Here is a 23,222-nt window from a genome sequence, read left to right as displayed (position 1 = left end):
AGGAAGCATGAACATGTATGTCCCTCAAAAATATGTATAATTTATGGAAGTATGGAAACAGAAGATATTTTGAATAAATGTGTGTGCAAGTAAATTACAGAACCTACTGTATCAGGCAATCAAAAAAGGAGGCATTATTAAGGGTGGCAAGCACAACACTTTATAACCATACAAGGGGAGGAAATAGATCACTGGACAGTCTTTCACATCTAGCATTTTTAGGCATATGCAACAATACCAGCTTGTGATAGGGAATCTGGGGCAAAAGGATGAGGCGAAGGCACTTTCCATGATGCTAGAGGGTATAATTTTAGAAGAAGAGTGAGGCAAGCGAGAAACACATTTTGCTTAAGGTCCTTAGCGGTACCATGTGACAAAATGCATGCACACATTGGCGTGGGAATGACCTTACATTTTAAGGAGGCAATGGGGAGGAAAGCAGAGAAACCTCACAGTAGGAAATGTGGAGTAGCTTTTTGTGTGAGCTTAACGGAAGGGTTCAGCATCATGATTGGCAAAGAGGATGGAGGTCATCTTCTTATGGCTCTTCATCTGCCCCTGCTTTGTTCAGGGTCAGTCTAAAAGAAGAAATCAGTTAACAGGTAACCGGTTGACTCGAGATAAGTCAACCGGAGGAAAGGAGGGGCTATTGTACTCATCCACATAAAAATAAGTTTTTTAGGGTATCAAAAGACAGGCTTGTTTTGAGGACTTCGTGTGAAAGCAGAAATCCTTGTTTCCATTGTGAAGATCAGATTAAAGCCGCAAAATCACCACTTGCCATACGTGTCATGCCACAGAGCTTATTACCTATAAAGATCTCAATCAACAATTCAGAGGTAGAAGGTATATGTGAGTGCATCCGTATTTTTGAAAGATGATTTGTAAATACACAATTACACAGTATTATTCACCTCACTGTGGGCCTACTATATCAATAGGATGGCAAATACTATTCCAAGACATACTTCTTAGGACACCTCTAAACCAGGTGACCAACATTTTACAGGCAGGCTTTAGTAGATAATATGTAAGCTATTTTGGAGCGGGATTTAAAATTATAGCGCAAGAACAGACAAGAATTCCCACACCCAACCAATCAACACCACCACAAAGCCCAAAACCATCAGGAACGGACTTACCCAACTGGATCCAGTTTGAGTTTTTTTGCAGGTGCTATGACTGACTTGTGAGGTATGTGATCAGGAGTATCCACGTCAAAGTTCATATCAAGGTCAATATCGTCACCATCAGCTGGGCGGCGAAGGCGGGGTCGTTGTAGTTCTAGTGGGGCAGGGCTGGAAGTCAAGCTCAGACTGAGTCAACCATGTTTAAATCAAAAGAACAGTTGTGAAATTGGTCTTAATCTACTCATCGTATATGTAAGCTGTAGGAAAGTGGATTGTTTGGTGTGGAAAAGGATACAGCCACCCCTTGCTAGAGGTCACATAAATTAAATTAAATAAATGTGTGCTGAATCCCTGGTAACATCAAACAAATCAGTCAGACTTAAAGCACACGCAATGTATAAAGTATTTAAGCAATGCATACACAGAAGAAAAAAAAAGTCACAAGAATACACAACACCGAACAACCATTTTAAAAATAAAGAGAACAACATTATGAGTAAGATAAGATGAACCAACGAAAATCTAATAAAGAGAACTGGAGATAAGATTGTTTTAAGAATTAAGTGAAAATACCACCATAAAGCACCAATGGTGGCTAACAGACGCAGTAGACCAAGATCTAGGGGTTATTTGAAGCCAACCACGACTGAGTCGTGGTCAGATATACCAACAGAAAGGGACTGCCATTTTTTCAGAGATGTTGGAGCATTTAGGGGGCGAATCTGAAAATCAATCAGACATTGAGGAACTGCTGGTTGGGTCCTTTTAGCAGTACGTATCCTTGTTTTCTGGAGCAAACGTTTAAAAACATTTTCTAACTTTTTCATGATGCCCATTCAACCACATTAGTACATTTCTAAGCCTTTCCACCCTAGGACCTCAAGGGGCACCTAGAGACCCTATAGGTTCCAGGCAGAGGCCACTAGAAAAGTCCAGGCAAAGTTCAAGTTGCCGCTGGTAAGCTGTGAATAGTAAGGAAAATGCCTCTTGCAGCTTTTTGTATTCCTACAGACGCACAGGAAGCCAGTCAACCGATAGGGGGGAGTCCACTACTGTTTCTTGAGTACAAGGGGGAGCAGGTACAGGGTTTAAGAGCTCTTCACAGGCAACACATCTAATCCTCTTCTGGAAGTCCAATGAGTGGTCTGTGGAAACATGGGTGAAGGTTCAGCTTTGTAGGATTAACCAGTCTGTGGGTGGGGTCACCCTATGATACTCCTAATCCCTATCTGACCAATTGAGTAAATCTTCTCAGGCTGTAGCCTACCTACGTGTTCAGTATTTCCTGTTTGATTTGCTGCAAACACACCCAAAATGGATTGCATCAGAGCAAATCCAAGATGATGAAGGTCTACGATCACACTAAACCTGGGCTCAGAGGCTGTGGGTTTGAATGGTGAGTGTACCATATTAATACTAATGTTCACCAGCATAGACCACCAAAATCAAGTTTGAAGCAGACCCTGCACCCACAATAATCTACCAGATAGAAGGTGGGTACTACAGCACCCAGACAGGTGATATAGAAGGTCTGGCATCCCCTTCTCTTCTCCCTTCCAAGTGCACTAAAGTGTTACATGTAGCTCAAACTGACCTGTCAGTCAGGATTTGACAATGTGGTATCAAATCTATGCCCACTGACTTCACCAACCCACTTGACGTTCAGGTCAACCTATTGTTTAGCTCCTGGGAGCAATATCACACCTTTTTCTCCTCAAGTATTAGGCTAGCCTCCAGCAACTTCAGGCAGGGGAAACGTAACTTTCTAATAGTTACATCTACCAACTATTTAATACAATGTCGATTTTACCTTTAGATAGGAGTTTTATTAATTACAAAAATAAGTATTTAAATGGAGTCTGTAGCTGGTACCGGTCTAAGGTTATAAATTAAAGGGTATAATCTATTTTTTTTTTTTTACTTTTTCATGCACGTCATCAGCCTGACCACTGAAAATGTTGTTCTGGGCCTAGTCATGTGAACATGCCATTACTCAAATCACATGTTTCACTCTTAAATATTATGCATCCTACCATGTGGGGAGCAAGTTGCGTTTAGGTGTGATTTACTTAATATTTTAAATCAGATTTTCCTACCTGTCAAAAGGGTGATGTTAGCGTATCTGGAGCACGGTTCTGTCAGTGCTGCTGTCAGCCTACATAGTGTAGCCCTGAATCGGAAAATGTTACTGACTCAGTAAGCATCTGTACTTGGCACCTAGAGCTGTAGATTTACATGCTTTTCATACTCCTGCCATCTAGTGTTGGGTCCAGATGTTTGCAAGTTGTTTTTTGTCAAAGAAGTCTTTCCAGTCATGAGGTAGGTGACTCCTCCTTTCGGTGATAGTGCGCATGGTCATGGACTCCATTGTTAAGATTGTTTTCCCGGTAATTCGGGGGCGTGGCCAAGCAGCATGGCCGACAGGACGTGAGCTCCACCAGCTCCGTCCCGAAGACCGCAGCAATACTTTTAATTATCCTGCCCGGACCCTCTCGACCCCGAGAAAGCGTGTCGGAGAGGCGGTGGAAGTCCCGCCGAGCTCCTGTGCCTGGGGAAACGGACCCGTGGTCGGCAATCCGCCAAGACCTGTGGCCTGGCTGCTCCTGACGGCGCCGCCGGCGTGCTCTCTCACGCGGCGCCGCGGCTTTGGCCTACACACCGGGGCGGGCGACGGAGGACGCAAGTGGTGACCCTAGCCTCGGTGCGCCATCGGATGCCCGCCGGCCCCCTGCTTGGGATCCCCGTCCCGGGATCGGAAGACTGCGGCGCCGGAGGACTGAGGCTTTGCTGAGGTGCGGTGAGGAGGGGGAAAAGACGAAGGGGCCGTCCATCTTGCGCGGCCTCGCTGGGCTGGAGTGTGTAGGGCGCCCCCCCTCTCTGATTCATAGCGCTACACGGCCCAACGGCGGAGCGCCTTCGACTGGCAGTGGGGGCTGTGGATCCCATCTGCCCTGGCCCCCCCCTTGTGGCGCGAGGGTGCGTGTGGGGGCCCTGACCTGCTCTGTGTTTGCCGGGATTTCCCTACAGTGACTCTGCCACTCCTGTGCCCCCTCCCGCTGAGCAGTATCCTGTGCCCCGCAGCAGATTGATATATCCGGCACTTGTGGGACGTCGGGGGAGTTCACGGAGGGGTGTTGCTGGGTCCGTGGAAGTACACCAGCCCTCCCCCGGCGCTCCGCCATTTTGGAGCTGGTCTTGGGCGGCCCCTTTGGCTCGGTGGCAACAGATAGAGGAGTGCGTTTGGGCCCCGCTCTGCCCTGCTCTGTGGTGGAAGTGGGCTCGTGCCACTGCGCTCTGGTGGCACCCACTCTGTGACCTGCACTGCCCACTGTGGTCCTGATCCTGTGGACCCGGATACCGCTTGCCCGGTTCCTTCGGCGCTGTGGTGGCACATACTCCGCCCTGCTTGGGTGGCTTCAGTGGAGGCCCCATTGGGAGCACCGACCCTTGGCGCGGCGGCTATGACGGGCCGGACTGGCCGTGGCCCTAAGGCTACCCAACCCAACACAATCACGCAGTACACTACCCCTCGTCTGCCGCCGCAGAGGATTACGCGCCAAACTGGCGCGGGTGATGGGGACGGGGAGCCGCCGGAGCCGTCTAGAGCGGAACTTCTTCAGGCTATCCAGGGTTCACACACTGCCCTGGAACGCCAGATTGAGACGGTGTCCGTGGATGTGAACCTGTTAAGAACTGACCTTCGCAAGGTGGCGGATAAAGTCTCGGACGCAGAGGGCAACATCACTCAACTGCGGGGGGAGGTAGCGTCACTACAGAAGTCACTCTCTCAACTTGCCTCTACTACCCGAGCATTGGAGAGACGGGCCGAGGATGCAGAAGGTAGGGCGCGCCGAAGTAACATACGCGTCCTGGGGGTCCCGGAGCGGCTGGAGGCAGGAAACCCTGAACGATTCCTGGAGACTTGGATACGTGAGAGTCTCTGTCCGAGTGGATTGTCCAATGTCTTCATTGTGGAGCGGGCCCACAGGGCCCTGGTGCCCCCTCCGCGTCCTGGAGAAGCCCCTAGAGCCCTCATTGCAAAAATCCTCAACTATAAAGACCGAGACTGCATCCTCAAGGCGGCGAGAGAATTGGGGCCCCACATGATTGAAAACAGTCGAATCTCAATTTACCCCGACTACACCCAGCAGGTGCAGGAGCAAAGGAAGTCCTACTTGGGGGTCAAACAGAAGTTGCGCGACATGCAGCTGCAGTATATGCTTTTATACCCCGCTAAGCTCAAGGTGCTCTCCCAGGGCCGGGCACACTTCTTTGAGACGCCAGCAGAGGTATGGGAGTGGCTCGAGATCAGAGGAGATGATCTACCCCCGGGTGAGAGAGGGGGATCGCGAGATGTGTGGGGGACCAGGCCGCAGAGACGACGGCGTGGCAGGAGGAATCGGCGCTCTGGATCCCGTGGTCCTCCTGAGACTCGGCCTACGGTGGGTCCGGACGGGGCCATCATGATGGAAAAATCGCCTGGGGGATCTGAGGAACGTTTGCACAGTGAGGCTGCACCTGGTGACATATTGGTGCCGGATACATTGCAGGAGACGCCGGTGAACGTGGACTCTGCGGCCCCAGTGGTCCCGGAGACTGCCTTGCAGACCCTAGACTTGGAATGATCCTTGCTCTGTCTACACTGACTCTGCTGTGCTGTTGCTGTTATTGTGTGGGTCCCTATGGCCCGCCAGCTCTTTAGTCCTCTGCTCGTGCAGCATGAATGTTGCGAGTAATTGTTTACTGCTTGATACCACGCACTTGGAGTCTGGATTGGGTGTGCACCGAGTGCTGGCAGCTGTGTGTGTGGGCTGCTCCTCCCGCGTTGCTGACTTAGGGGGGGGAGAGCTGTCCGGGTCCACTGATCGGATTCATTGGGTCTTTTGGGGAGCTGGGGGGGAGGGTGGGTTGGGTTGTTCTGTTGTGTGTGAGTGTGAGTGGAGAGTGTTGAATGGGGTGGCTGTGCACGTTCTGGCACTGGCGGGGGAAGGGCGGGGTGGCGTTTTTGGTTGTTGCTATCCCTTTGCTCGTGGGAGGGGGGATTGAGGGGGTTCCAGTCAGAATTTCGTATGTTGGGATTGTTGGCGGGTGGGATTTTGGATGTGACAATGATGGCACTGGCATTTGGCGCATGTTGCCCCTACTTACCGGGGCGTCTGCTTTATGTGATGCATTTTTGAAGTTCCCTGTGGCAAGGGTCTCCTGGCGGCAGCTTAGGCTGTGTGTATGCTACTGCCCGGCTGGGCACGAATGGTGGTCATGGGGTTTAAATTCTTGACGTGGAATGTGCGTGGCCTGGGTACGTGCACTAAGAGACACAGGGTCCTCACCTTCCTGAAACGACATGGGATTTCAGTTGCTTGTTTACAGGAAACCCACTTAGATGATGATGGTGCGCAGCGACTGGCCAAGAAGTGGAGAGGCCAGCTTTTTCACTCCTCCTACTCTACATACGCTAGGGGGGTCCTAATCTGGGTGGCCCCTGGGGTCCCATGCACTGTCCAATATATTGATGCGGATGTGGAAGGCAGGTACATATTGGCGAAGCTCAGACTGGACGATAAGGTCCTCCTGGTCTTTAATACGTACGCGCCGAACGTGGATGACCCGGCATTTTTCTCCCGGATGCAGGATCTGGTAGCCCCTAGCCTTGACGCGCCCCTCCTTTGGTGCGGGGACTTTAACTGTGTCCTACACCATGAACTGGATCGTAATCCGCCTCGGGCGGGAACTAAGCCCCGTATGACGGCGTGTTTGCGAGACGTGATGCACAATATCGGGGCGACTGATGTCTGGCGCGAGTGTCACCCCACACAGAAGCTCTACACCTGTTATTCCCCGACCCATGGCACTCACAGTAGGCTAGATAGGGTGTTGGCGGCCAATTTCCCCTCCTCCCTCACGTTGACGGTCACACACCAGGCCCGATACCTATCGGATCATGCTCCGGTCACGTGTGTGGCGCATTGGCATGACCAGGCGGAACGTCCCCGCTCGTGGAGACTCCCGACTGATCTGCTCCAAGACCAGGTAGCCCGGGACCATGTGGCAACGTCCCTGTCCGATTATCTGGACCTTAACTGGGCGGGAAATGACCTGTCTTATTCCACTAAATGGGAGGCATTGAAAGCGGTTGTCCGCGGTGCGTGCATGGGCCTGACGTACGGGGTCAGGAAACAACTGCTTTCAGACTTGCAAACTGCGGAGGCTGAGCTCCTGCGAGTCCAGGCCCGCCCTGATCCGGACTCATCGGATCAACGCGTGGAGGGCCTAGCCCTTGGGTCGATCCATGATATACTCACGCGGCTCGATAGATTTACGCTGGGCCAATATAGACAGAGACTGCATCGAGAGGGGGATAAATCTGGCCGTTTGTTGGCCTGGATACTTCGCCGGGAGTTTACAGCTGAGCGTATAGTGGTCCTGCGGGCGCCCGATGGCGAGATGGTCCACTCGGAGGCTGCTGTACTCACAGTTCTACGGGATCACCTGCGGACTGTGTATGAGGCTGATCGGGCTATATCTGAGGAGGCTTACCATCTATACCTCGAAAACCTCGACTTGCCGACCCTCCCTGAGGCAGCGGCGAAAGACCTCGATGTCAAACTGGCGTTAGGTGAGATTTCTGCGGCGATAGCCGCCCTCCCGCGAGCCAAAACCCCTGGCGGGGATGGATTCCCTGCAGAGTTTTATCATACATTCGGGCACACCCTGGCCCCCCTCCTTTTACAGGTTTACAATGAAGCCCTACGCACGGGTGACCTCCCGCCCACCTTGAATCAGGGTGAAGTTTGTATGATCCTGAAACCAGGTGGTGACAGCACGGACCCGGCTTCGTATCGTCCTATCACTTTGATTAACTCGGACGCGAAAATTCTGACCAAGCTGTTGGCCAATCGCCTTGCCCCACACGTAGCTCAGCTCGTCCACCCGGACCAATGTGGCTTTGTCCCTGGTCGTAATACTGCGATGAACCTGCGCCGCTTGAACCACATTTTGCACGAGGTCCGGGGGCGGGACACTCCCCATGTGCTGGTCTCTGTTGACCTGGCTAAAGCCTTTGATACAGTGCATTGGGGTTACCTGATGCATGTACTCGTCAAGATGGGATTTGGTCCCGGCTTTCGGGAATGGATACGGGTCCTCTACAGAACGCCTCGAGCCAGAGTGCGACTGGGTTCCGCCCGCTCTGATGAGTGGACGTTGGGGAGGGGCACCCGACAAGGTTGCCCATTGTCCCCCCTTTTATTTGCTCTCGCGATTGAGCCCCTGGCCATATCCGCCCGCAAGGAGTTGCATGAATGGGGTATTGTGGTGGGGGACACCACTAATGTCATCTCCCTTTACGCCGACGATGCGCTTTTCTACCTGACCTCCCCGGTGGAGGCCCTCCCCGCTCTGTTGCGCCTCTTGGACCGCTTTGGTGCGGCCTCAGGCCTGCGCATGAATGTTAATAAGTCCCTGGTGTTCCCACTGACTCCTGAGGATCTCGCCCCGACGGCGGATTCTTACTGTGCGGGCCTCCGGTGTGAATCTCTGGCGTTCCGGTACCTGGGTATTCAGGTGGCCGCTTCTGATGAGGCTCTCTTAACTCATAACATAGACAAGATTCTTGTTGCCCTCCGCAAGTCCGTTGTATTCTGGAATACGCTTCCTCTCTCCCTTATGGGCCGTCTAGCTGTTGCCAAGATGGTGATGCTCCCTAGAGTCCTCTACGTATTGCAGAATACCCTGTGCCCGTTGCCCTCCCGGGTGTTCCGTACACTGAATTCGCTCCTTACGTCTCTTCTCTGGGCGGGTGGTCGCAGCAGAGTTGCGTTGCGCACGGTGAGGCAGTGTTGGGATGCGGGAGGCCTTGAGGCCCCAAGGTTTGATTTATACTATTATGCTGCACAACTTCTCCCGGCGGCCAGATGGTTTGCTGACACCGAGAACTGGGAGTTGGCATTATTGGCGGGAGTGGCCTCGGAAAGGGTACTACAGGAAGCTCTGATGCAGGGCCGGGGAGCCGATGAAGCACTGCCCTATGTCGTCAGGCATACGGCTCATATCTGGCAGCAGTTCGTTGAGCGAGTGTTGCGGCGGGCGCCATTCCATAGGGAGCTCCCCCTTTGGATCCTGGCCCCAATACTCACGATGGAGACGAGTATGTCTTTCCGGGAGTGGCGCCTGGGCGGTTGCGAAACTCTTGCGGATCTTTATCCGGACGACTCGTTTGTGTCCTTTGAGAGGGCAGCGGACTCCTTTGGACTGCGTGAGGGCCAGTACCTGCATTATGGATGTCTCCGGGATGTGGCCAGGACGACATGGCCCCAATTCCCAGAGGCGCCCGAACTCACTAACACCCTGGACATCATCTTGTCCTGTGGCAGGGGTAGGAGACTAATCTCCCTTCTTTACTCAGCGATGCGCAGGGACTCGACTCCCCCATTGATGCCTGCTTGGAGGGCTTGGGAGGCGGACCTGGGGATAGCATTAGACCCGGCCCAGAGGAAGCGAATATGGCTGTTGACTCGTAAAGTGTCCTGCAATGCGCGTTTCAAATTGATACATTTTAATTTTCTCCATCGCACATATATGACACCTGCCTCCCTCCACCGCATCTCCTCGGATAGAAGCCATAATTGCCCGAGATGTAGTGCAGCACGGGCGGGATTCCTTCACCTAGCCTGGGAATGCCCCTTGGTGCATGACTTTTGGGTGGCGGTGGTGGCACATATTGCCCGGATTACACACCTTACCATCAAACTGGAACCGCTTCACTGTCTACTTGCCCTGGTACCCAAGCCCAGGAAGAGGGGACTGTCCTACAAATTGCTCCAACTCCTATTGGTTCTGGCGAGGAGGCGGGTGGCCATTACCTGGATGGGACGGGGGGCGCCTGAAATCACTAGTTGGTTGCGGGACGCTAGGGAATGGGCCTTAGCGGAGGAGACACATATGCAGAGCACACGCAAGGATGGCAAACTCCAGGATGACTTACTCGCTTGGAGGACCATGTGTATCGAGGGGATGGAGGAGGATGACTCTGACGCTACTAGTGCGGAGCTGTTTTCCCCCGCTTCCTCGGAATCTGATGATGGTGGGGAGGGGTCCGGGGTGGACTGTCATGAGGTAGTGTAGCTGTTCCATGGGCCATGCCGACATTCCTTGTTGCGTACACTTAACTGTCATTGTGATTTCCATTGACCACATTCTACTATGAGGATAGCTTTGTAGTGGGCCCTTGCCTACATCTCCTTATGAGATTACATCAATGCCACAAATGCCATTCATAGGAGGGGGGGGTTTTGTTCTTGTTATGCTGTTGTTTGTGTTGGTGCAGCTTCATAAAAAGTAAATTGGCGACGATATTGAGATTGTTCACGGGATTCTGGGAGCACAAGAACATATTCCTGTCATAGTCTCGCAGGTTTAACGAGAAGCCGCCCTGCCTCCGGGATGTGGGCCACTCCTAGCTGGGTACCTCCTTTTTTTTTTTTTTTTTTTTGGATCTGGCCTATCTGATTTGTACGTGTCAACTGGTCTGTAAATTGTATCATTTGTGCCGCTTTATTCTCCTCGCCTACAAAAATAAAGTTTATAAAAAAAAAAAAAAAAGATTGTTTTCCCGCAGAGGGTGAGAATGGAGTTCGTAAAGGTAGAATAGAGATGTCCATGCGTATGTATGTAAAGTTAGACAACTGCAATAGGTATAGGTACCTGGGGAGGCAGGTGGGTGCATGTGAATCTACAGCTCTACATGCCAAAAACAGATGCTTACAGGGTAAGTTACATTTTACGTTTGAGGCATGTGAGCTGTATATCACATGCTTTGCATAGACAATACAGCAGTATTCACCCAAAGCGGTGCCTAACCTGTAGCTGTTGCAGTTGTTTGAAAAGTGTTTTAAGTACTGCCTGACCTACATTAGTTTGTTGCCTTGCTAACACATCTACACAATAGTGCTTGATGAATGTGTGTGGTGTAGACCATGTTGCTGCCTTACAGATGTCTGCTATGGGAATATTCCTTAAGGCCTAGTAGCCCCCATTTTGCAGGGTGGAACGCACTCTAGGGGTTTTGGCAATGTTCTTTTTGCTTAACATGTTTGGATACATTTACCAACCCATGTTGCAATACCAGATTTAAAAATGGGATTGCCTTTGTGTGGTGGGGGAAAAAGCCACAAACAGTTGTTTTGTCTTATGAAAATCCTTTGTTCGTTCCACATAATATAGTAGAGCTCTTCTAACATCTAGTGTGTGTAGAGCTCGTTCTGCTACAGAATCAGGTTGAGGAAAGAACACCGGTAACTCAACTGATGGATTGATGTGAAAAGCAGAAACCACTTTTCGAAGAAATTTGAGATTGGTTCGAAGAACTACTTTGTCTTTGTGAAGTTGACAGAAAGGCTCTTGTACAGTTAGTACCTGGAGTTCACCAACTCTCCTTAAGGAAGTGATTGCAATAAGAAAAGCAACCTTCCATGAGAGAAATTGTAGTTGACACTTGTGCATTGGTTCAAAATGTGGACCTATTAGCCTTGTAAGGACTATGTTTAAGATCCATACTGGGGCAGGTTGAGCCCTTGGTGGTATTATTCTTATTAGTCCTTCCATAAAGGCTTTTATCACTGGTACTCTGAATAGAGAACCATGTCTGTTTTTCTCCTCAAGTATTAGGCTAGCCTCCAGCAACTTCAGGCAGGGGAAACGTAACGTTCTAATAGTTACATCTACCAACTATTTAATACAATGTCGACTTTACCTTTAGATAGGAGTTTTATTAATTACAAAAATAAGTATTTAAATGGAGTCTGTAGCTGGTACAGGTCAAAGGTTATAAATTAAAGGGTATAATCTATTTTTTTTCTTTTTCTTTTTACTTTTTCATGCACGTCATCAGCCTGACCACTGAAAATGTTGTTCTGGGCCTAGTCATGTGAACGTGCCATTACTCAAACCACATGTTTCACTCTTAAATATTATGCATCCTACCCATGTGGGGAGCAAGTTGCGTTTAGGTGTGATTTACTTAATATTTTAAATCAGATTTTCCTACCTGTCAAAAGGGTGAGGTTAGCATATCTGTGGAGCACGGTTCTGTCAGTGCTGCTGTCAGACTACATAGTGTAGCCCTGAATCGGAAAATGTTACTGACTCAGTAAGCATCTGTACTTGGCACCTAGAGCTGTAGATTTACATGCTTTTCATACTCCTGCCATCTAGTGCTGGGTCCAGATGTTTGCAAGTTGTTTTTTGTCAAAGAAGTCTTTCCAGTCATGAGGTAGGTGACTCCTCCTTTCGGTGATAGTGCGCATGGTCATTGACTCCATTGTTAAGATTGTTTTCCCGCAGAGGGTGAGAATGGAGTTCGTAAAGGTAGAATAGAGATGTCCATGCGTATGTATGTAAAGTTAGAAAACTGCAATAGTATAGGTACCTGGGGAGGCGGGTGGGTGCATGTGAATCTACAGCTCTACATGCCAAGAACAGATGCTTTCAGGGTAAGTTACATTTTACGTTTGAGGCATGTGAGCTGTATATCACATGCTTTGCATAGACAATACAGCAGTATTCACCCAAAGCGGTGGCTAACCTGTAGCTGTTGCAGTTGTTTGAAAAGTGTTTTAAGTACTGCCTGACCTACATTAGTTTGTTGCCTTGCTAACACATCTATACAATAGTGCTTGATGAATGTGTGTGGTGTAGACCATGTTGCTGCCTTACAGATGTCTGCTATGGGAATATTCCTTAAGGCCTAGTAGCCCCCATTTTGCAGGGTGGAACGCACTCTAGAGGTTTTGGCAATGTTCTTTTTGCTTAACATGTTTGGATACATTTACCAATCCATGTTGCAATACCAGATTTAAAAATGGGATTGCCTTTGTGTGGTGGGGGAAAAAGCCACAAACAGTTGTTTTGTCTTATGAAAATCCTTTGTTTGTTCCACATAATATAGTAGAGCTCTTCTAACATCTAGTGTGTGTAGAGCTCGTTCTGCTACAGAATCAGGTTGAGGAAAGAACACCGGTAACTCAACTGATGGATTGATGTGAAAAGCAGAAACCACTTTTCGAAGAAATTTGAGATTGGTTCGAAGAACTACTTTGTCTTTGTGAAGTTGACAGAAAGGCTCTTGTACAGTTAGTACCTGAAGTTCACCAACTCTCCTTAAGGAAGTGATTGCAATAAGAAAAGCAACCTTCCATGAGAGAAATTGTAGTTGACACTTGTGCATTGGTTCAAAATGTAGACCTATTAGTCTTGTAAGGACTATGTTCAAGATCCATACTGGGGCAGGTTGAGCCCTTGGTGGTATTATTCTTATTAGTCCTTCCATAAAGGCTTTAATCACTGGTACTCTGAATAGAGATACATGTCTGTTTTGTAAGTATGCAGCTACTGCTGCTAAATGCAATCGAATGGATGTATAGGCTAATCCAGATTGCTGTAAGTGATAACAGATGATGTTTTGTACGGAAGCATCAAGGGGATTGATATTGATACATTATATAACAAATTGTTTCCACTTTGCTGCATAACATGCCCTAGTGGTAGGTTTCCTAGCATCCTTCAGGAAATTCATCTAGTTTGGTGGTAATTGTAAACAACCAAACTCTATGACTTCAGGAGCCAAATAGCCAGTTTGAGTTCCTCGTGATTTTTATGCCCGATATCTCCATGGCTCGGAGTGAGGATACTGGAGTTGAGATGCAGTTTTTGGTGTGGAACTACTGAGAGCTCGAGCAGGATGGTGATAGGAAACTATCAAAACTCTTCCTCAGAATTTCAGACAGATAGCCACGTAAGCACTCATGGAAAGGATCAACTTTGCTGAAATTTATATAACAATCAACATTTCAGTGGACGCCTTGAAGTGACTTGTTAAATCATAGGGTAGTCGATTCATATGCAACTATTCTTCCATGGGGCTGGGGTGTGAATTGTGCAGGGACCCTACTAAACATGTGAAATAAAAGCAATTCACTATATGCAGAACCACACACCATGTAAGAAAGGTACATACCTGTAACAACCAATAATGTGAATGGTAAACAGCCTTTACCACGCAGATATTTAGCATAAAGGTGCACACACAGTATGTTTCAACCTACACCACACATCCTTTAAATCTTGGTACTTCACTATGCAGGTGAAGGATTTTTTTTATTTTTAAATAAAGGGTTATGTGCTGGTAGAGGTAAGGGTGATTTTAGGGTTACAGGCGGGTAGAGGTAAAGGGAAGTAAGGGTAAAGAACAAGTTATTTACCTTCCATAACACTCTTTTTGGTAGAGGACTCTATATAGCAGCAGATTCCTCACCTTTCGATTATTCCCCAGACATCAGACTGGATTCTAAATCTTTTCAGCAGTAACTCAGTACCGGTAGGTGGCGCTGTGAGGCTCCACACCGATTCAGTTCCGTTCTGGGAATGACATGCATATTCTATTTAGGTGCCACTCTAGTGCCCTGATGTCAGTTGCTTTTGCATGTCTGCGCCCCAAGACGCAGAACCCCAAAAGCAAATGGAGTTGCCAGTACACACATTTCTAGATGTGAGATCTTATTAATGGATAGAGTCCAACCACAGAATGGGAAAGATGGGATGAAGAATCTGCAGCTAGGTAGAATCTATACCAGAAGGAGGGTTACCTAAAGTAACTAGTTCTTTATTGGATTTTTTTTGTTTAAAAAATGTATATTGATTTTTACAAAATAACATTACAGTTCAGTAACTTGTTCGCCCCCTCCCCATAAACAAGGAGAGAGATTGGAGTCACACCATGAGCAAATAAATATAAATCCATACATGACACAATCACTTAAACCGCATAATTGGTACTATTCCATCAAAATTATATCAGATCAGCAGCACAGACATATCGAAAGAGTATTAATCAACTGTCCCAACCATATCATGTCCTGGTTCAGGATCTCCTATTTCCTGTTGTAACCGGACTTCTACTAAGCCCCATTCCATTTTTAGGTTTCGCCTAAGTGAAAGCCTGCGCAGCAGGCTTTTCAGGAAGGTGAAAACCTAATGAGAATAATATGTGGCTTTGGAATACGCCCTCTGTTCCATTGGCTAGCTCCATAAATGGAGGCTAGCCATTGGAACAGAGATCTGTCCATCATGGCCGGACCAGATACGTTGGCGTTCCCGCGATTTTTTCCCTCTCCGCCCCTCTGTGGGTGTCATCTCGGCGGTGGGCGGGTTGTTGTTTTTTTAGGTTTGTTTTCTTCATTCTAGGCCGACCGCCGCCGGAAGAAGTCCAGGTTGACCGTGCGCCGTTCCCGCCCCCCCCCCCTCCCGCTGTCCGTGCGCCGTTCCCGCCCCCCCCCCCCTTATTATTTTTAAGTAAACTCTTCTTCAGGCAGGTGGGAACGCAAGATGGAAGTTTTGAGCGTAGATCGGAGTGGGCGATTCTAGGGAAAGAGCGCCCCGGATGAGTTTTTTAAGCGATGCACCTTTGGGGCCGCCTAAAGCAGAGCACCTCTGGGCAGATTTCGAGCACGGAGACCACGTCTTGGACACAGCATGGCCTCTCGAAGGCAGGAGACAAATGCACACGCTCTAACGGCGAGTTATATGTTGCACAGGTGGGCTAAATGTGAAAGTAGGGGCACACCTGGACAAGTCCTGATCGCTAGTTGCATTGTGCGTTTTCTGATCACAGCATATGTGGAATTTGATACCTGGATGGATACTGGCTGCAGGGTGAATTGTGAAAGCGGAGTACATACATCTGTGTGATTTCTCATCTAGAACAGATGTGAAGGCAGGGAGCATGGGCCTAGATTCAGGAATCAGGACACGCGCGGGTGAGCTCTGAGAACGGGATGCGTCCTGCTTTACAGTACTCTGCCGGAATCTATTCCCTGGTGATGCCCCGGGCGGGGTGCGCCGGGCCCCTGTGCTCTGAAGCTCCTGGGAGGGGTGCGGATATCCAGAGCCCTCACCTCTCTGGCCCAGTGACCCTCCCACCGGCCCGACAGGTTTCTTCTATGATAGAAACATGACCAGCCCACATCTGAAGTCGGAGTGGTGGGTGAACCCGCCTTCCCACGCTCTGGCACTGTCCCGTGAATCTAGGCACCAGTCATCTATTCATTCAATCTTTAATCCGTGTGCCTGGAGGCAGACTGAACTCTGTAGCCGGTGCCTTAACTGCACTCCTTTGTTAGTAGTAAATATTTATTTACATTGTTTATTGGTGCGCCTAGAGGCCGGCCGGCTGAGTGAAAACCAGAGCAGATCTGCGACTGGCACACTGTAGCGAGTGGTTTATCTCTTTAAGAGTAATGGTAGAATTGTTCTGATGTAATAAGAATGTTATGTGGTACTTGTAATCTAGGAATGTTATGATTCACTTTGTCTGCAGTTCCCCACTGAGCTGCATGCATTTTTATGTACCGACTTAACTTAATAAACCAGAAGATTATTTTTACATAGAAGTGTGTGCTTACACATATTTCTTTTACTTGAAGCTAATACTACACACCCACCCACCCACAACATGCCTGAAGCAGAGCTGCTGCGCCCCTTGCCTGACTCCTGTTTCTGATTAAGAGGTGGAAGAGATGTTGTGCAGCGGCTAGGGTGCCTGGCTCCGGACCAAGTGGTTTACGGTTCGATCCCCGGCGCCAGGTTAGCCATGTGACTGGGCAATAGCTCGCTTAATCTTCCCGACAGTCCCCAGCTCCGGGACACCTCCAGAGGTACTGGCCAGGATGCGGCCAGGATGCAGCTGCCACATACGGGTCTCTATACGGGTCTCATGATATATTGTACATAATAGTTTGTAAGGGCCCAGCACTGTCGGCTCAGTACATGACTCGTTTACCAGCCATGCATGATTCGCTGACCAGTCATGTTAACAAACGTGCCCCCTACCAGCTGCAGCCCAACAGAGAGCTATTTATTTCCTCACAAGTGACAGATGTGCTCGGTGCACGCCAGGCCTGCTAGTTGTGACGCGCCCCCCGCAGAGGGCAGGCGGCATGGAGGGGCGAATGCCTCTCTTTGTTTTTTTTTTTAATTTTTGGAAACGTTTATTGTGCAACATAAGCTTACAAGTACGGGCCCACAACCTTTCAGGCCGGCCGCGAAATCAAGTGGTAGCACAATAGGCAAAAACAATACAGCTCAGCAGTCCCTGAGATAAGGAGCAGCAATTATCCGAAACTTCACATACTGGAAAGACGGGGGACCACTGAGTATAGGATAAATGAGGTTAATTTTAAAAGTTATAGGTAAGAAGGATCAGAAGCAGTCACTTCATCGATAACCCATGGCGGGCAATGATCCCAGCGGATTAGCAGCAAACTAAGCAATAATTAGAGGATCATCAGAAGAACTCGAGGATAATAACAAACAGTACAATACATACTGGTCAGTACCCGCCCCATGATCGTGCAACATCTTGACTAACGTTAGTGGAGAGGCCAACAGCAGAAACAATAAGCAGCGCTACACCTAACCACCAAACTGACCCAAAGGAAAAAGGAAAGAGTAAGAAGAGTCAAGGAAGAAAGAAGAAAAATAAGGCCCATAGAACCAAGACGAAACAAAAGACCCACCCCCAAACCCCCACCCAGCACGCATGCAGAGGCTACGGCCTACCCCCCCCAGCAGTGTGCCTGTCGCCCAAAAACCGAGTCCCGAAATATAGACTCAGAGAAGAGAAAAAGGAAAGGAAAAAGGAAAACATAAAAAACAGTGGAGGAGGAGGACCATCAAAAATATAATCTCGGCCGCCCACCCCTGGACTCCGCAACAGATAAGACACCAACAGTCAATTCAAGCAATGTCCCGCTTATCCCACTTAGTCCCAGCAATACAAGCAGTAGCAATCCAAGAAACGCCCTTAGCCCTGTCCCCTGCGATCAATTTGGTCAATGGAGTCCAGCAGTCCAGCCGGCACCACGGATGAAGGAGGCGCCCAAGATGGCCAACACAGAATGGAAGGTCTTCCACCAAAGTCCACGAAAACCGTTGCTGCTTGGCCGAGAGTGGTATAAAGAGGATCAAGACAAAGCCACAATCCATCGGGAGCAGCAGGCCAGAGCGAAGACACCAGCTCCTGGAAGGGGTGAAGAGTCACGCCAGCAGAACACAAAGAAGACGGCAAACATGGCGTCCAATGACGATGCACCAACCATTGTATGAAACCACAAACACCAGACATCTTATGGGCCACCGCGGGCAGCACCCCAGCTGAATCAGGAGTGCGATCAGCCAACGCCTCCATATGTACCTGGGCAGGCAGTGTACAGTGGTCTGATGTAGAGTGTGGCGTAGTGTGCAGCATTTGGGGGCAATCACGGCCACCAGGAGAAAGAACGTCGAGCCTGCTTCCCAGATCTCGGGCATTGTCGCAAAAAGCAGTTCTTACAGCCTCCAAAGCGCTCAAAACATCACGGATCCCCAGCGGTGTCTCAGGGAAGGAGGATGCAGCAGTGTCCGTCACCCAAGGCTCACGGACGTTTAGCAGTTCTGGAAACAGGTCGCCATTTTCACTCACCGACCATGAACCACTCCGATGATCTGCTAAGCACCGCCAGGCCAGAGACGTAGGGGCAGCCGATCGCATTGCAGCACCGGCTGGTTGGATTCCAGCGAGCATCCGGACCCCCATTCGCGATCTGAGGACTCCAATGCCGGGTGCTCAATGCGCGATGCAGAAGATGGCGACCGTCACAAGACAGGGGCAACAAAGAAGCTGTCCGGGCCACTTCCAAGCCGGGAAGGATACCATGTATTCTCCCCGGGCACAATGTATCCAAGCACACGAAATCGCTGAGCGGGATGTAGCGCTGCAGCGAGAAGCACAGCGTGACAGTGTCCCGCCGCCCGATCGACTCCGCCTCCTCTGCTGTGACCGCTGTTGTTGTGGCCACGACCGGCCGGCCCCGCAAACAAAGACTCGGTGTCGATCCCACGAAGAGCCGGGAAAGAAGCAAGGACGCCTCGCCGCCGCTACCAGTCGGAATGAGACGGGGAACACACCATTGTGCTCAGGATCGTTTCCCCTATACACTCGCTGGGCTGAAATGCAGGATAAAGGACAGGATAATGAGGTAAAACGCGAAGGTCGGCGGAGCCGAGAGTCTAGGCGGCCATCGCGGCTGCAGGCTAGGCTCCTCCCCCATGCCTCTCTTTGTTGAGGTCTTGAAACCGTCCCTCTGCGTGAAAGAGATCGCCACGCTGTGCCCCTGTGCCACCCTCCAAAGTATGTAGAGAAAGACAGTGTAGCAAACTCTAAGGGCATAGATAATCCCTAGATCAGAATCCAAACAAAATAATAGACCCTCCACAACATTCAAATAAATGTGTGCTGAGACAGTAATTTATACAAAAATTCTTCAATCTTTTTATTTTGATTATAGTATATTTTGTTTGTTATTTTTATCCTTTGTATAAATTTCATTTACTTATTTATTTCATTATCCACATTTAAAAAAACACCTTGGTGTATAATACATAATATTCAAACACAAGCAAAAAAAATTTTTTGTTATATACAACTAAAGAAGTACAGAGACAATAAGTGAAAACAGAAAAAATTACATAAACACAATTTCAAAAACAAATTAACCCAGTGATATACGAGATATTCAGTCGTTGGAATAATTGGTGAAGGCAATGCGGTCCAAAGTAACCTGGATGGCATGTGCCATTTATGGAGCATGACAGGGGACCACCATGGCAAAGGACGCAGCTGCCATCAGCAAGTGGTCTTTAAAAACACATGACATATTTTTTCTGGAATTTAATTAAGTAGTGGCAGGATTAGCAAACTGTTTGGACGAGTGAGTCATTAAAGCTTTGGCCCATATTTACTAAGGTACAAACAGGTCTCCTACATACAAGGTCCCTACAAAAATACAGTAAATGCTAAACCAGCTTCAGCTTAAGTGCACTTTGTAAAACGACTACTATACCCAAGCTCTGTCACACAGTGTGACCTTTAGCACACAACATTCTTTTTTAACCCAAAGCTACTCCTTTTTGTTTCTGAAGGAGGGATTTAATTAAGCTATTTGTATTCCAATAAAACACATTTTAATAGATTTATAGTACAGATCCAGTAAAAAAAGGTAGCATTCTTCATATATTTGATTAGGCAGGAACACACCCAAAAAGTTCACACTAGTAGTTTAAACTCACTATTTCTAATCATGCATCTTTACTGCTGTTCATCTGTAAAGCTGTAATCATACATGTTTTTTGTATTTTGTCTGCTTTCACGCCGAGACTATATTATACATAGGGGCCCATACGTGCTCTTGAACATACATTGCGCCACCTGGCAGCTCTGCGACACGAGCTCAGAGGATACTGCCACTACAGTAGCTCGGAGTGTAGTCTGTAAACAGAAAGGTGGGAATAAAGCAAGTGTCAATTGCAGAATAATTGTAAAATTCAGTGATGGTGTTCTCCTGCTGGTCCATCCAAGTGTCCGTACACAATGGAATATGAGCAATGCCCGTAAGGTCTTAGGCTTCAGCCGATCACATGGCATCTGAAGACACTACACTCATTTCTAACCAAATTATAAGATAAAATACCAAGATTGAGGGGGCCCAGCCCTCGCAGGTGGCCATGACATCTTCAAGAAGATGAAGTTTACCCGGAAGCACTTGTGGAGCGTGGCTCCTTTCACTAAGCTCACTCTTGGCACTAAGGGGACCTGAAATAAAAGTGGTGATTTAACTCATATGTCTGGGTAGACTGTACATAGCTTTCTTTGAGCTTTTCCTGTTGGAGGCCAAGGTCAGTGCCTGGGTGACTGAGCAGGGTGGATTGGAAAGAGAAGCTCGCCGCCGGCTGTGAGACTAGGGCCGCTCCCCCTCAGGCACCATGCCACAGTGGGGTGCAAGGTTAGGTGGGTTTGAACTTCAAGTAGCCGGTCTGGACTGTGCCTGTCTTTGGCGCAAGCCTCGACCCTTGACCTCCATACAAAGCTTCAGCAGAGGAGCCTCATGCTCTAGGATGGATCTTGCAGGAGGCAGGGTGGGGCAGGAGCCAACACTGAAGTGGAGTGGAGGCAACAGGTAGGGCGGAAGACGTGGGTGGAAAACGCTTAAAAGTGGGCAGTGGTGTCTAGTGTCCATGTAATGGCTCGTCCGTAGGGTACAATAGGTCTCACATTTGCGAGAGATTAAGCTAATGGCAATGTAAATGACAATGCCATTTATTTATCTGTTTTCAAAACCAACACATAAATTCGAATTTTGTCATTTACAATGCCAATAGCTCTAACTATTCCAAAGGCGAAACCATTGCATTGTAAATGCTTGTTTTTCTGTTCCGCTCCATTGTAAACCAACCTGTGGCATAGCCCATGTTCAGCAAATATCCACCTCGCAAATTCCCCCAACCAATGCTTTCGTGTCGGCAATCGTTTGGACATACATTTTAGGATTACACACTTCTGTGCCAGAGTGAGGCTTAGTCCAATACATTCCCTGCATTTTATTGTTTTTAATTACTGGTCCCAGTCCCAGCAAGCGCATCTCTATCGTTGGCTGTAGTTGAAATTCGGTTAGCATTCTTAAAGTCCGAATTACTTCACCCCAAAAGCCACTCACACACAGGCATGTCCGCCACCTGTGACTATAGGTTCCATCCGTCATTCTGCATTGGGATATTGTTATGATCTGGAGGAATGGTGTCTGTGCAGCCACTGTGGCATGAAGTAATCTCTATGTACGCATTTATAATGTATACGTTTAAGTTGTGCATTACGTGTAACTCTCCTGCCTTTACCCAATACAGATGTCCAGTCCCCTTTCCTTAACTCCATGCCCATATTGCCTTCCTATTGTGTCTTCAGTGTGGTTATATGGATTACCTTTAGGGTGACTACACCCAATATACGACCACTTCCTGTGGGCATAATCCTGATCCGGTGAGCTTAATTCCACCAAAAACCAAGATAGTGAGACTCTGATTTTCGCGTTCACATCATGTAGCTCACATTCGAGGTGGAACTAGCCTGATAGAGAACACACCTCCTGACTAGCTAATGTTATCACCTGTCCTGGTGCCAAATGTGCCTGGGGTGGCATTTCCTCTATCTAGGGGAAGCCTGGGTTGCATATCAATGGCAGCAGAGGCCACTGAAGTTTCCTGCTTTGATATGTTGATTAGTTAGCCATTCTGCTTGGAGGAGGTTACAACACCTACGGCCAGAGCAGGCACTGTTTTCTGCCCTCGGAGAACACAGGCTCTCACCTGCAGAGGGGTCAAAAACCTGTCTGTGGTGGCAGGCTGGTCTACACCAGTCAGCCAGTACACAGTAGTCGGTAGGTTTTTCAGGGGGCACCTCTAAGATGCCCTCTGGGTGCATATAGTAGAAAATCCACAATGGAATCAGAGTAGTCTTATTGATACAAGATGTTTTTGCCAAGCATCTTAAGTTTCGTTGAAAGCCGTCAAGTAGCTGGGGAACACAATTACTAGTGTCCAGCACATGTTCTTAAAATGGCTTCCCTGTTCACTTTTAATATCAAAGAATCAACATCACAGGGGCATATCTGCTCATGCAGATATGCCAGCATGTGTAGTATAGTGCACCCTGCCTTCGGACTGGAAGGCCTGCTGTAAGGGTGACTTACCTATACTGTAAAAGTATCTACACTACTCACCAGGTATTTACTGTGAGGGTGGAGGGACTGACACACACATGTTAAGTCGAGGACCCTCACTTACCCTAAGGTGACATGCTTCATCATTGGGTTCCCTCTTGCACACTGGGAGTGCAAGGTACCCAGTGTGGGCTACAACTCCACCGCAGGTGTGGAGCGTGAGGTGTTTTAGGTCGTCCAATGTAGGTTTGAGCGAGGAGCAGAGTGGAAAAATCAAAATGTGGGTTTAAAGCTATCTCCGGTTTGACAAAGTCAATCCTTTATAGTGGATAGGTTAAAAACAGATAAGTGAGAATAGGGATATGGATGTTCCCTATTAGGATCTTGTCAACATGTTTCTGCCTTGTTAGACTGAAAGGTTCTTGGCATTCCTCAGGACCATTCACTTTGTCACTCTGCTCGATAAATGTGAGTTAATAATAATTGAGAAAATACCATACTTTAACTGGTA

At 48.5% G+C, this 23,222-nt stretch overlaps 1 protein-coding gene across 1 annotated transcript in view; it reads right to left on the bottom strand.

Moving 5' to 3' along the window:
• The window catches only part of TRAIP (TRAF interacting protein), a 241,531-nt gene that overhangs the window by 41,444 nt on the left and 176,865 nt on the right, over nt 1–23,222 (bottom strand). The window contains exon 11 of the mRNA XM_086936803.1: nt 1,143–1,298. Within this exon, the coding sequence (XP_086792929.1) occupies nt 1,143–1,298 (156 nt within the window). The remainder of the gene's footprint in view (nt 1–1,142; nt 1,299–23,222) is intronic.

This window comes from Lissotriton vulgaris, chromosome 9 (genome assembly GCF_964263255.1).
Source record: "Lissotriton vulgaris chromosome 9, aLisVul1.2, whole genome shotgun sequence".
Lineage (NCBI taxonomy): Eukaryota > Metazoa > Chordata > Amphibia > Caudata > Salamandridae > Lissotriton > Lissotriton vulgaris.
This window is presented reverse-complemented; position numbering and strand designations above follow the sequence as displayed.